At 46.1% G+C, this 12,389-nt stretch overlaps 4 protein-coding genes across 4 annotated transcripts; 3 read left to right on the top strand and 1 right to left on the bottom strand.

Moving 5' to 3' along the window:
* Positions 1-168: 168 nt before the first annotated feature.
* On the bottom strand, positions 169-1,460 carry N7469_000216 (alpha/beta hydrolase; the record flags this gene model as incomplete). Its single annotated transcript, XM_056639136.1, has 3 exons — positions 169-441; positions 547-864; positions 930-1,460. The coding sequence occupies 3 exons, from the start codon at positions 1,458-1,460 to the stop codon at positions 169-171; spliced, it is 1,122 nt and encodes a 373-aa protein (XP_056504893.1).
* A 529-nt stretch (positions 1,461-1,989) lies between these two features.
* N7469_000215 (Zn(II)2Cys6 transcription factor) lies at positions 1,990-4,158 on the top strand (the record flags this gene model as incomplete). Its single annotated transcript, XM_056639135.1, has 1 exon — positions 1,990-4,158. The coding sequence occupies one exon, from the start codon at positions 1,990-1,992 to the stop codon at positions 4,156-4,158; it is 2,169 nt and encodes a 722-aa protein (XP_056504892.1).
* Positions 4,159-4,777: 619 nt separating this feature from the next.
* N7469_000214 (glyoxalase 3) lies at positions 4,778-5,555 on the top strand (the record flags this gene model as incomplete). The annotated part of the gene is made up of 2 exons (XM_056639134.1): positions 4,778-5,372; positions 5,431-5,555. 2 exons carry the CDS (start codon positions 4,778-4,780, stop codon positions 5,553-5,555), a joined length of 720 nt encoding a protein of 239 aa, XP_056504891.1.
* A 706-nt stretch (positions 5,556-6,261) lies between these two features.
* N7469_000213 (transcription factor IIF subunit TFG1) lies at positions 6,262-12,041 on the top strand (the record flags this gene model as incomplete). Its single annotated transcript, XM_056639133.1, has 10 exons — positions 6,262-6,740; positions 6,827-6,885; positions 6,946-7,301; positions 7,358-7,871; positions 7,940-9,282; positions 9,347-9,401; positions 9,837-11,134; positions 11,190-11,471; positions 11,544-11,796; positions 11,821-12,041. The coding sequence occupies 10 exons, from the start codon at positions 6,262-6,264 to the stop codon at positions 12,039-12,041; spliced, it is 4,860 nt and encodes a 1,619-aa protein (XP_056504890.1).
* Between the last annotated feature and the right edge of the window lie 348 nt (positions 12,042-12,389).

The following is a 12,389-nucleotide window of genomic DNA, read 5'->3' as shown; positions in this document are numbered from 1 at the left end:
TAAGATTAGGTGGTATGGTATTGTAAGATCACTAGCGGCCCTCTTATACATTCATCCCTGGATGGAAGAGACAACATTCAACCAATTTAAATTTATGAAAATGATATCATAAATAACGAAACAATGTCATAGTGGTCGATATATATAGATATATAGATATATATCAACTCAGTTACTAGTACTGGCACTGCCAACCTCCCTCCTCAATGCGGCAATCACCCTACAATTATACAACCGTCCACCCTGGAGGATCCCATCAAGTCCAGCTATCAGATGTGGTGCACCAGCATATCGATGAAGTTCCACTCGGGTCCCGGCTGTCTCCAATTTATCTGCATAAGCTTCACCCTCATCACGAAGTGGATCTAGTTCCGCCGTTGATACAAGGGCCGGCGCTAGATTTCGAAAATCCGTAGCAAGCATAGGCGACATTTTCCAGTCCTAAAAGTGGATTTGTGAGCTTGGATTTTTCAAGATTGTTGCTTTTCCACTCTATCCATAGTATGAGTTATATATATATATATATATATAACTATCCCAACTTACATCGGTTGAAGGTGGTGGTCGAGGAACTCCTAGAAAATTTCGATGGAAGTATGCCATACGAGCTGCAGGAAGGGCCGGGGCAAATTCCATTTCCCGATACGATTCGTACGGACAATTGTCGCGATCGAATTGACCATCTGATGTGAAAACATTATGGAGATCACATATTGGAACAGTCAGAATCTGTAATCGTAGGGGAATGTTCGCGTCACGGCAGAGATGGGCGATAACGGCTGCAAGATGACCACCTGCGGAGGCACCACCAACAGCGAAACGATCAAGATCAAGATTGAACTCTTCTGCTTTTGATTCACGAATCTATACACCAGGACATGGTTAGACGACCCGACGTATATACTATATAGATATAGCGGGGTCTTTACCCAATTGAATGCCGTCCAACAATCATCCACCGGAATTGGATATTTATTTTCAGGAGCCAACCTATAATCAACATCAAAGGCAACCAAATCCCCATCTAAACCATCAACAATCCTTTTGCAGAAATCATGATCCACCTGTAATCCACCAAATACCCACCCACCCCCATGAAAATTAAGATAAGCAGCCCTTTCCTTCGAATAACCATTTTCATCTACTTTTGGCGCAGGCTCAAAGATTCGAATTGTGACTTCTCCACCATTTACGGGACATTTTTGCTCGGTAATACGAAATATATCAGGACCTTCAGCCCGGCCGTAGGAAATAGTATAGCGGATTGGATCCTTTCGGTATTTTTCGATAGGTATTTCGTGAGTATGTAGGCGGCCGACGTTGTATTTGTTGTAGTATTCAACATAGATGGGATCGAATCGTGGTTCTAGTTCCGGTGGAATACTATTATGGAGGGGTAGAAGGTGAGTCTGCGGTTGAAGGTTATGCAATTTAGGGTCGCCGTGGTCTGTTTGTGCCATGTTGTGCTGCCTTCTTCAAGAAGTCGCGTAAATTACACTGTAAATCTGGGTCAAGGCTTGATGAAAATGACGGTGATAATGAATGCCTAGGTGTAGTAGATGATGCAATCGACGGGCTGTTTGGCAGTACGTTACACAAAGTCATGTGAGTCAATATTGAATACTTAGCAGTATAGTCTGTACTTGGATCTCTAAGTACTACAAATGATCGGGAATACCTGACATGTGTAGGGGGACATGGAACAATAGTGTATTGTTCATAAAGCAGATCCGTTGTGCTCTCCTCGTGATCTACATTATTACTATAGCAGCGCCATACTATCATATAAAGGTCAAGTATCTTAAAATACTTGTATTTAAAAAATATAAATTACAAATTCCATTTACTATTTCTCCTATAAACAATGCTCATCACGTGCTGTGCAAGAGGGGTTATAAGGAGACTGCCTCAGGTTCTTCATCTGTATCAGCAATATCAACTTCGCTGCAAATTGTGCCTGTCACTTTCCCTCAAGCTGCTTCCGCCTCGATGATTGAGGGCTCGGGAAATTTCCCTTCTGGTAATGAGCATCAAGCGAGGCCGCGACATCGCCAGAGACGAGTTCAAGTAGCCAGAGCCTGTGACGCTTGTCGACTTCGTCGCACCAAGTGCGACAATGGCGTACCATGTTCAAAATGCATAGCCCGTGGAAACCACTGCAGTAATAGTGGTGCACCCAAAGCCTCAACTCTGACCGAGGCCTCTGAAGAAATTGCCAGCCTTAAGCTGAAAGTTCAGCAATTGGAAACAGAACTCAAGCAGCAGGCTTCTGATAACCACAACCTACCAGATCCTATATCATCGCCACGACCACCACATTCGGCTACAGGAGGGGATATCGCGCCTGGTTTGAAAAGGTATCGTGATGGTATACAATTCCGGCCCACGCGCGCTTCTAGCGAGACTTGGTTTGGGCCGTCATCCATCTACTTTTTCATCCAGCGTCTTAGCGAGTTCCTCAATCTCAAACTGCGAAAGGAGCATTCCATACATAGCTTGCACCCTCTATCAGCTAGTGACCATAAACTTCTAGACGTACCAGAAACGAGTCAACTTGGAAATACAAGCCGTTCATGCGCACGCCCAGCCGAAGACGTTCCAGCTGCCGGGATCTACCTGAGCCCTATACAAGAGGATTATTTCTTAAATCTTTACTGGCAAACGTACCATACATCGCTTTTCCCAATTGTGGATGAGGCTCAATTCAAGAATCATTATCAGTCTCTCTTGGTGAATGGCGGTCAGGATCGGAGACCGTCGGCCCTTGTCGACATTATAATTGCCATGTGTATGCAACTTGCAATATCCGCAACACCCACAGAGACTCAAGGAATTCTTGTTGAAGGCAAAGATGCACTAGTTGCCGGTCGATGGCACTATTGGCGTGGACAAAAGTTGCTTCAATACGAGCTTGACAGCCCGTCACTATCAACACTACAATGTCATTTACTTTGTGCTGTCTATGTATGTGGCGGATCCTTTCATAATATGGTGAATAGTACCGTGGGCCTAGCTGTAAGCACTGCTTATAGTCTTGGTCTACATCTCGATCCCCCGTCAACAATGTCCGAAAAGGATCGTGAGATACGAAGACGACTGTGGTGGGCAGTCTACATCATGGATAGTAAATCCGGGATGAAGCTTGGTCGTCCATTTATGCTGCAAAGCTCTTACACCATGCCGGCTCTACCTAGTGACACTCTTGAGACGGCTGCGAGCTCTGGATCCATGTTTGCTCCAATCGGACAGAAAGGCACATGGTTGACGTATAATCTACACATGATTCAGTTGTACATGAAAGTGCGAACAGCCTACATAGCATTCTATGAGCAGGATGCCCATTTACAAAAAGACCAGACCTTATGGACAGAACATGAGTCCCAAACATCCAATGTGGAATTTCTGAACACACATTCCCAGAGCCTTCGTGAATGGGCTGATCGTGTTCCAGAATCTCTCAAATTGAAGCGTCAAAACAATGGTCAACCCTTGTCCACGGATTTTACCTCCATTTTACTCGAGCCATTTACTCCTATTTGGCTGCAACGACAACGCCTACTCCTCGAGCATACATACCACCATCTTAGCATAAACCTTTATCGACCATTTATATCATTCACCTCAAAACCAGCTGCAAACTCAATAGCAGAGGAACTCGCCATAAGATGTGCTTCACATGCAGTAATGTTGACGTTGATTACGCACCAGATACTTACAGAATCAACACTCTTCGATGGATGGTACGAGGCCTTCTACTGTCAGTGGAATGCAGTTATGACCCTTATTGGGTTTGTCCTATTATTCCCACAGACAGCGTTAACCAACCAAGCCAAACACGCAATTTACTTGGCTATCGCGATCTTCGGTAATTTCGGCGCTAAGTTTGCTATAGCAGCGAATGCAGCGAAAATCGTCGGTGGTTTATCTGTTAAACTTGAAGTCCTCACAAAGCCGAATGAATCGGAATCTAACGTTACGATTATATCCCAAGACTCCGAAGCTATTCCTTCATCACCAGTGTCAATTGACCATGTCTTACCATCAGATGATCTTTTTGATGCACCGGTGTTCAATCTGTTTGATATGGCAGTCGACATTGATTTTTGGAAAAATGCTGAGGCGCTGTGGCCCGATCTTGATAATTTATCACAGTTCTAAGCGAGATCGTGAATGACAGCTAATTTATTCTCTTTGAAAGTCTTCATTGGGAACTTTATTTTATACCAAAAGCTAAGGTTAGCTTTTGGTATTGGAATACCTTTTCTCTTTCTGACTCTCAAAATGTATTCAATACGATTTCTAGTAGAGCTAGACGTGCTTTTCTTCATACTCGACCCAGAGTAAAATGTACAAATTAGTTACGCATATTGCTTTAGGCCTACATTATTCGTCAACCATTGAACTATCATCAATATGCAGTCATTACCATGCCATTAACCCTGATTAGGAGGTCTAGACCGCATGACATTCAATAAATACAACAGGTTCGGCGCGGAAAGGATAAATAGGCGAGGAAATGTGATTGAATATTTTCAAATGCTTAAGCAATCGAGTAAAGCCCGCACAATTTGAATGATTGGTAAATAGACCTCCGCAGTTCAGCCTCGAAGATACCGGAGTTGCGGAATTGCGGAGTCGCGGAGCTACGGAGTAGTAGTTATAGATCAGAACGTCCACTATAAATTCCCCATCTTATCATGGCCTTCTCAGATTAAATTCTCACCGCATCAAGCTATTCTACTATAAGGAAATTAACTACTCCAACATCTTCTTCGAAATGTCTCCTTCTCGCAAGGCACTCATCAGCATCACCTCGGCCCAAGCCACCCTCTTCCAAGGCAAAGAAACAACTGGACTCTTCATCAGCGAGGCTCTTCACCCATTCAAGGTTCTCACAGCGGCAGGGTTTGAAGTCGACCTTGCCTCCGAAACTGGGAAATACACTCCTGACTGGCTATCACAACAGCCAGAGTTTCTCAACGGCGATGATCTGAAGATCTGGAACGATCCAAACAGTGACTTCCGTCGAAAACTAGATAACCTACACAAGGCTTCTGACTTGGATAAGTCCAAATATGGCCTTTTCTACGCCTCTGCTGGTCATGCCGCTCTGATTGATTATCCCACCGCATCCTCATTACAGAAAATCGCCGAGGAAGTCTGGGCGAATGGAGGGGTTGTTGCTTCGGTATGCCACGGCCCTGCCATATTCGCCAACATTCTAGATAAGACAACTGGGGAGCCTATTATTAAAGGCAGAAGAATTACTGGATTTACGACTGAGGCTGAGAACACCATGGGAATCATGGCTGAGCTTCGAGGTTGGAATGCTGAGATGGTTGAGGAGGTTGCTAACCGCCTTGGGGCTACTTGTAAGTTTAACTAAAGCTTGACAGCTTTTGCAATAATTTGGGCTAATGCAAACTTTAGATGAACGCTCTGCTGGCATTTGGGATGACTTTCATGTTGTTGATGGGCGTTTAGTGACAGGACAGAATCCTGCCAGCGCAACGTCAACTGCCGAGGCGACAGTAGCGGTTTTTGAAGGTTTATGATTAAACATTCATCAATCGCTTCTAGTTTATCTGTCAGAATTGGATATGATTTATATGTTGACTAGTTTGTAAGATGAAAAACCTAAATAGAGCTATGGATATTGAGCTATAGATAGAACCATGAAGAATGGTCACAGCTGAACAAGTATCATTTTACTGCTGGAGAGATAGTATAAAGCTCATAAATATCTATTATAACTCATCTATAAAGTCAGTCATTCATTATATACTCATTCATTACAAATATATCCAAATAATCTCTATTTATATCCATTTTATACTTTTATACTCTACTTTTATACTTTGATATCATCTGATTTCGGCGGTGTGGGGCATCTCCCACTACCGCACTTTTTCACTCAGTCAAGTCTGATCTCCTTGAACCTCAAATCAATACTCGGTAATTGAATATTTACAGTATTGAATATCTACAGCTCAACTTTGCCTAACAATCAATTGCTCTCACCATTTCCACTCCGGCAATTCCCCTACAAACGCGGAAGCAGTCTTGTCCCCCGCCGCCCAGGGACGAGACGCTTCCCGCTTCGGACCGACTGGACTCGGACTCACCTTCAATCCACCAACACCACGACGACGACACAGACTTGGACCAGCCTGACCTCCCTCTTGATAATTATGGATACGAAAACCCACAGAACTCCGTGAATTCCTCCTCTCCTTCCTCGCCCAGCGAATCGGGACCTTCATGTCGCGCGCCCCTCTTATGCGCTCATCGCCTGCGCTGGGCTCATCGTCGTATGGAGCAGTGCGCATACCACGGGAGGACTCCGATGAGGCCGAAGTCAACCTTGCTGATCCCTCGAATCAATCAATACGACGCGATGGCACTCAAGATTCACGAACAAGCTCCGATAGCTGCATCGGCGGGCCCTCCAATGAGCCAACGATACACCGATCCAAGGGCCGACGATCCCAATCATCCGGTCGAAGAAAAAGTGGTGGCTGGTATAGGAGGACTCGTAGACCTTCTTCTGCTACCTCCGATGTAGGGATGGGTCCGGATTCGAAATATTCTTTTGCGACGGGTTTGGCTGTACCTGGGAATCCGGTGGTGCAGGAAACACCGGCTTCGTCGCCTTACATCACGAGTGATGAAGAAGATAGCTTGGATTTGGATGGTGAAGATACGAAATCTACTGAGGAAGATCCTCCGGATAATTCTCCGTAAGTTTTGCAGTCCCGGTAGCTCCTTGCAGATCCGGGAGCTCCCAGCGGCTTGGCAACGGCTTACGCTAATTACAATTTCATAGATACGCTCAAGTACGAGCTACTGTCGCAGCTACGGACAACATCACTCTTTCAATCAATAGTATGTGATCTATAGTTCTACTAGCATGCTATATTGCTTAATACCTAACATTTGCCTCAGCTCCGCGTATGTGGATTCTTTCGTTGCTGTTTTCTCTGACAGGTTCTGCCGCGAATCTCTTTTTCTCTCTTCGTTATCCTAGCGTTGCAATCACACCCATCATTGCGCTTGTTTTAGTTCATCCACTTGGAAAATTCTGGGATGCGGTCCTTAAACGAACAGGTGATCCTCTTGAGGTCTTTGAGAACGGATCCTTACATCACCGTGAATTACTCTCGGGAGAGATCGATGCTCCTGAAATCCATTGGATTTCCAGAATGCGTCTTTGGTTAGCCCAGGGTCGATGGAACGAGAAGGAGCATGCTTGCGTATATATCAGCAGCAATGTCTCTTTTGGATTTGCTTTTGCTACAGATGTATCTCCCCTCTTCGCAGGTCCATTTATGAAACATGATACTAACTACATTTATAGGTTATTGTGGAACAACACAAATTTTACCAGCAAGAAGTCCCAATCATGTACCAACTGCTCCTCATCATCTCCACGCAAGTGCTCGGGTACGCATTCGCTGGTCTTACCAGGCGCTTTCTGGTGCGACCTTCTGCTATGATTTGGCCTGGTACTCTTATGTCGACCGCAATGTTCTCGACCATGCACAAGACCACGAACAAGAAGGCCAATGGATGGAGTATCTCTCGATATAAGTTCTTCATGGTCGTGTGGACGGGTGCTTTCATCTGGTATTTCGTCCCGGGCTTGCTCATGCCTGCGTTGAGCTACTTCAATGTGATCACTTGGTTTGCGCCTAAGAACGTCGTGGTTTCGAACTTGTTCGGTGTGGCATCTGGCTTGGGAATGTTTCCGCTAACATTCGATTGGGCTCAAATTGCGTATATTGGCTCTCCTTTGTTAACGCCCTGGTGGGCTGCTGCAAACATCGTGACTGGGCTCGTTATTGTCATTTGGGCTCTTGCTCCCATCCTATGTAAGTTTGCTCGTTACATTTTCTTGCATACTATCATACTAGGAAGACTGAGGCTGACACTTAAAAAGATTACAAAAATGTGCTGTTCTCCTCGTACATGCCCATCCTTTCTGCGGCAGTCTTTGACAACACCGGCCATCCCTACAACGTCAGTCGAATCCTGACTCCAGACTTCTTGTTCGATCAGAAGGCCTACGAAGAGTACTCGCCTGTCTATCTCCCAATCACATATGTGTTATCTTATGGCGTTCAATTTGCCGCATTAACTTCGTTAGTCACCCACACAATCTGCTGGTACGGCAAAGATATCTGGCAGCAAACCCGGAAGGCCTTTGAGGAGCGTCGCGAACTACCCGGAATGGAGACATACCAGCCTCTTCGATCGGAGCAAGTTCCTCCACCAGGCCGTCGCAGCTTTGAATCCCCGGGCGACAACTCCCAAGATGCCAATCGAGATATGCCTATGGGCATGGAAGATGTTCACTGCCGCCTGATGAGACGCTACAAAGACGCGCCAATTACATGGTATCTCATTGTGCTTGTCACGATGTTAGCCATTGCAACTTATACCGTGGAGCATTACCCCGTCCACCTCCCGTGGTATGGCCTATTCCTAGCCCTAGGCATCACTTGCATTTTCTTCATTCCCGTGGGAATTATCATGGCCGTCACAAACCAGCATAGCAGTCTCTATCTCATCTGCCAACTTATATGCGGCATAGTCTTCCCGGGACGACCAGTTGCAAATATGATCTTCGTGACATACTCATACATCAGTTCTGCCCAGGGTATCAAGTTTTCCTCGGATCTCAAACTTGGCCATTATATGAAGATCCCACCACGCATCCTCTTCGGCGTTCAAATGATGGCAACTCTAGTTTCGAGTTTAACCCAAATCGGCGTTCTCAATTGGATGTTCGCCCACATCCCCATGCTATGCACTCCGCTGGCTATGAACGGATTCAATTGCCCCATTGCACGGGTTCATTTTAATGGAAGTATTCTCTGGGGTGTTGTCGGTCCACAACGCTTCTTCGGAAAAGACGGACTCTACAGACCCCTCGTATGGGCATTTTTAATTGGCGCGGTGGCACCACTAGGAGCATGGCTACTTGGACGAAGAACTCGAAAGAACTTCTGGCGAAAGGTCAATTTCCCCATCTTATTTGGTAGTTTGAGTTGGATTCCTCCTGCGACTGGATTGAATTTCTCAATCTGGGCACTTGTTTGTTTCGTGTTCAATTATGTGATTCGGAGGCGGAGGACGGCTTGGTGGGAGAAGTATGCGATGACTTTATCGGCAGCATTGGATTCTGGTCTTGCCTTTGCGGTTATTGTGGTCTTCTTCGCCTTTGTTTATCCTGGTTGGGTTGATGGATTCAAATGGTGGGGGACGGAGATATACAAGCAGGTGAGCATTCCCAACAAAGAGTAAGAGCGAGCAATTCAAAGATGGCATACTGACAAGTGAATAGGGATGTGATTGGGTTGCTTGCCCGTACAGGCGTTTGGAGCCTGGTCAAAAATTTGGTCAATAATGAGACCAGCCGTGACGCTTTCTATGTTTTATAGTTAAGAGATGGATACCACATTGTTATGAATGAGCTACGAATCAGATTATATTTACGAGTTTCCCGCATACTATGGAGCATAGGCATACTTCTATAGCTATCTTGCATTTATGACTTACTTTAACTGATACTTACATCGAACTTTTCTTAAAAGCCCCGAATATCTTCATCTTGCTGTCTTGATTTCCCTTTTCGGCAATTAATGCCAAGCCTCATGACTAAGCAGCGCTGACCTCACTTCTTCTCCGCGCGTCTCCCCTCCGTCAATCAGCCATCTCTCTTTGTTGTGCGATGCGCTCTGTTGATTGCGCGCATCGACAATTCTGATTCATCTCGAAAATGTCAACGCCGACGAATCCCTCGACTGGCCGGACGCCAACCGGTCCAAACGGAGCTCCGCCGATGCGAATCCGTCGTCCCCGACAAGCAGACCCCTTAGTTCGCCCAAAGAGGAGGAATGCAAAACCTGCTGGTGCTGCTCCAGGAGGTCTTGCACCAGCTGGATCTACAGCTGTGAAAACTCTTCCGACTCGTCCTCAATCATCAGCCGTCCAACCAACTTCTCACCCAGATAAGCCTACGCAGGCGGCGCCAGGCGAAAACGCCGTGAATGGGTTCAGTGGACCTTTGCTTTCGAACAAATACGTTGATTATCCGGTTGTGACGACAAAGCGAGCTTTGCGTGAAGGCATGAAGCATCATATTGCTCGATTTGCGGCGAAGCGTGGCGTAGATCCACGTGATGAATCACAGTTCACTCGTCCAGTCAGATTACACCGTCGTGATCCGCGAACACGGACTCAGGAACATCATCCCGAGAGAATGGTTGGACCGGATGGCCAACAACTTAGTGAGGCAGATCGTGAGGCGATGGATGCTCGAAAAGCGGCGCGAGAAAAAGAACGGGCGGAACATATGGCTCAGATTGCGCCTGCGGTTGGATCATCATCATCAAAAAGACCGAATGCGCCGAAGCAAAAGACTCAGCAAGTTTTTAAGTCGGATTTGACGCCTGAAGAAATCGCCAGAGCGAGAGTTCGGTATGAGGAGGCTTTGCCGTGGCATTTGGAAGATTTTGATAATCGAAATATCTGGGTTGGTAATTATGAGGCTGCGCTTTCGGAGACACATGCTGTTTTTGTCTTTGATAATGGCAAAGTGCGCATGATTCCTGCGGAGAAATGGTACAAGTTTAGTGCCAAGAGTCATTTCAAGGCTTTGACGATTGAAGAGGCAGAGAAACATATGGCGAAGCGCATCAAAGATCCGCGATGGTTCATGGAGAAGCAAGCAGAGATTCAGCAGCAGAATCAGCTTCAAGAGTTTGCCAAATCGCGCAAGGTGTTCTTTGGTAAACAGGGAGTTCAAAATGGAAGGGAAGGTCTTGAGGCCGGAGAAATGGATTTCGAGGAAGATCGATTCGCGGATGATGAGGAGCACAATGACGATTTATTCCAGGACCAGGATGAGGACGCTAAGGCTGCTGAGAAGCGAATTAAGGAAGACCAGCTGAAGGCCAACGTCTTCAATTTGAAAGAGGAAAAGGATTACGAGGAAGAAGAGAAACGCGAGAAATGGGAGAAGGAGGCTCGTCACACTATGGGTAAAAAGATGCGTAAGGCGCTTAAGAGGCGAGAGAAAAACTACGATTACAGTAGTGGATCGGATGCAAACCCATATACTGATGAGGAGGTGTGTAAAACGGCTTTACGGGGCTCATCTTGATCTTCGGCTAACATTGATATAGTCCTCGGATGACAGCGAAACCGAGCGCATGAAGGAAGAGGAGAGGAAAAAGGCTGAGGAGGAGAAGAATCAAAAAGACTCTGCTTCATCTAAGGGCAACAATACTCCATCAGGTCGACCCAAACACACGGATCCATTGAAGAAGTCGGCAGCATCACGCAAACGTCTTGGATCTCCAAATGCCTCAGACGCAAGTGGAACAGACACATCGCGTAAGAAGGCTAAGAATAAGCACGGCTCTACACCACAGCCTACGTCTCGACCACTTTCGCCGTCTGCACAGGTAAGCAGCATGCAGCATAGCATACTACAACCTTACGATTTCTGCTCAGAATTAACTAAAAACTCAACACAGGCCGGCAAGAAACGCGTCCGAAACATTCCCCTCGGCGGATCCGGATCTGGCAGCGACGTCGATGTTGCCGGTTCAGGCGGCGAAATGAGCGAAGGCAAAGCGAAGAAACTCAAACTGAACCCACCTGGAACATCTCGAGGAGGAACTCCTTCGGGATCCCGAGCCGGTAGTCCAGTTGGCCGAAGTTTCTCGGGAAGCCGAGCCAGTAGTCCTACAGGTATACACCTCTCCCTTCTTTGCCCTTCTAGTCCTGGTATATACTAATGAAGGAAAACAGGTCGATCAACACCGATCCCAACACAGCCTTTCCCGACGCCCGCGGAAATCCACGCTGCGATCCCGGCAACGGGTATCCAGAGTAGTGATTTATTGCGCAAGTTCCGACCTCGGATCGGTGATTCTAAGGAAAATCATCGGCGGTTCATTGCTATCGTTAAGGATGTTAGTGTTTATATCAAAGAGACGAGGTTGTTGCAGCCTGGTCCTTGGAAGGAGTGAATGTGGTAGTTTACGAACTGGACTGGAATGGACTGAACTAGTCATGGGGAGGATAGATGGAGACCAAGCTGGTGTAAAATATGGATCAGCTAGATGAATATTTAAGAATCTGGGATTTGAAATCAGCAAGATGCAGTAAGGGCTATTTGGAAGAATACCTATTCTGACTTGGATATTAGGTAATATCCAAGTCTATCTCGAGTCTATGTTAGGGTGACACGTCTGGTGAATTATGAAGACGTTACACTGTCACGTCGAAATCAAATACACCTATATTATATATATACCTATATATATTCTTCGCTTGGGTTTGGCTTAATTACGAGTACTTGAGAGAATATTGAACTG

The sequence above is a fragment of the Penicillium citrinum genome, assembly GCF_028827155.1.
Source record: "Penicillium citrinum strain IBT 23319 chromosome Unknown utg000001l:1.0-4955037.0:1.0-4956770.0, whole genome shotgun sequence".
Classification (NCBI taxonomy): Eukaryota; Fungi; Ascomycota; class Eurotiomycetes; order Eurotiales; family Aspergillaceae; genus Penicillium; species Penicillium citrinum.
This window is presented reverse-complemented; position numbering and strand designations above follow the sequence as displayed.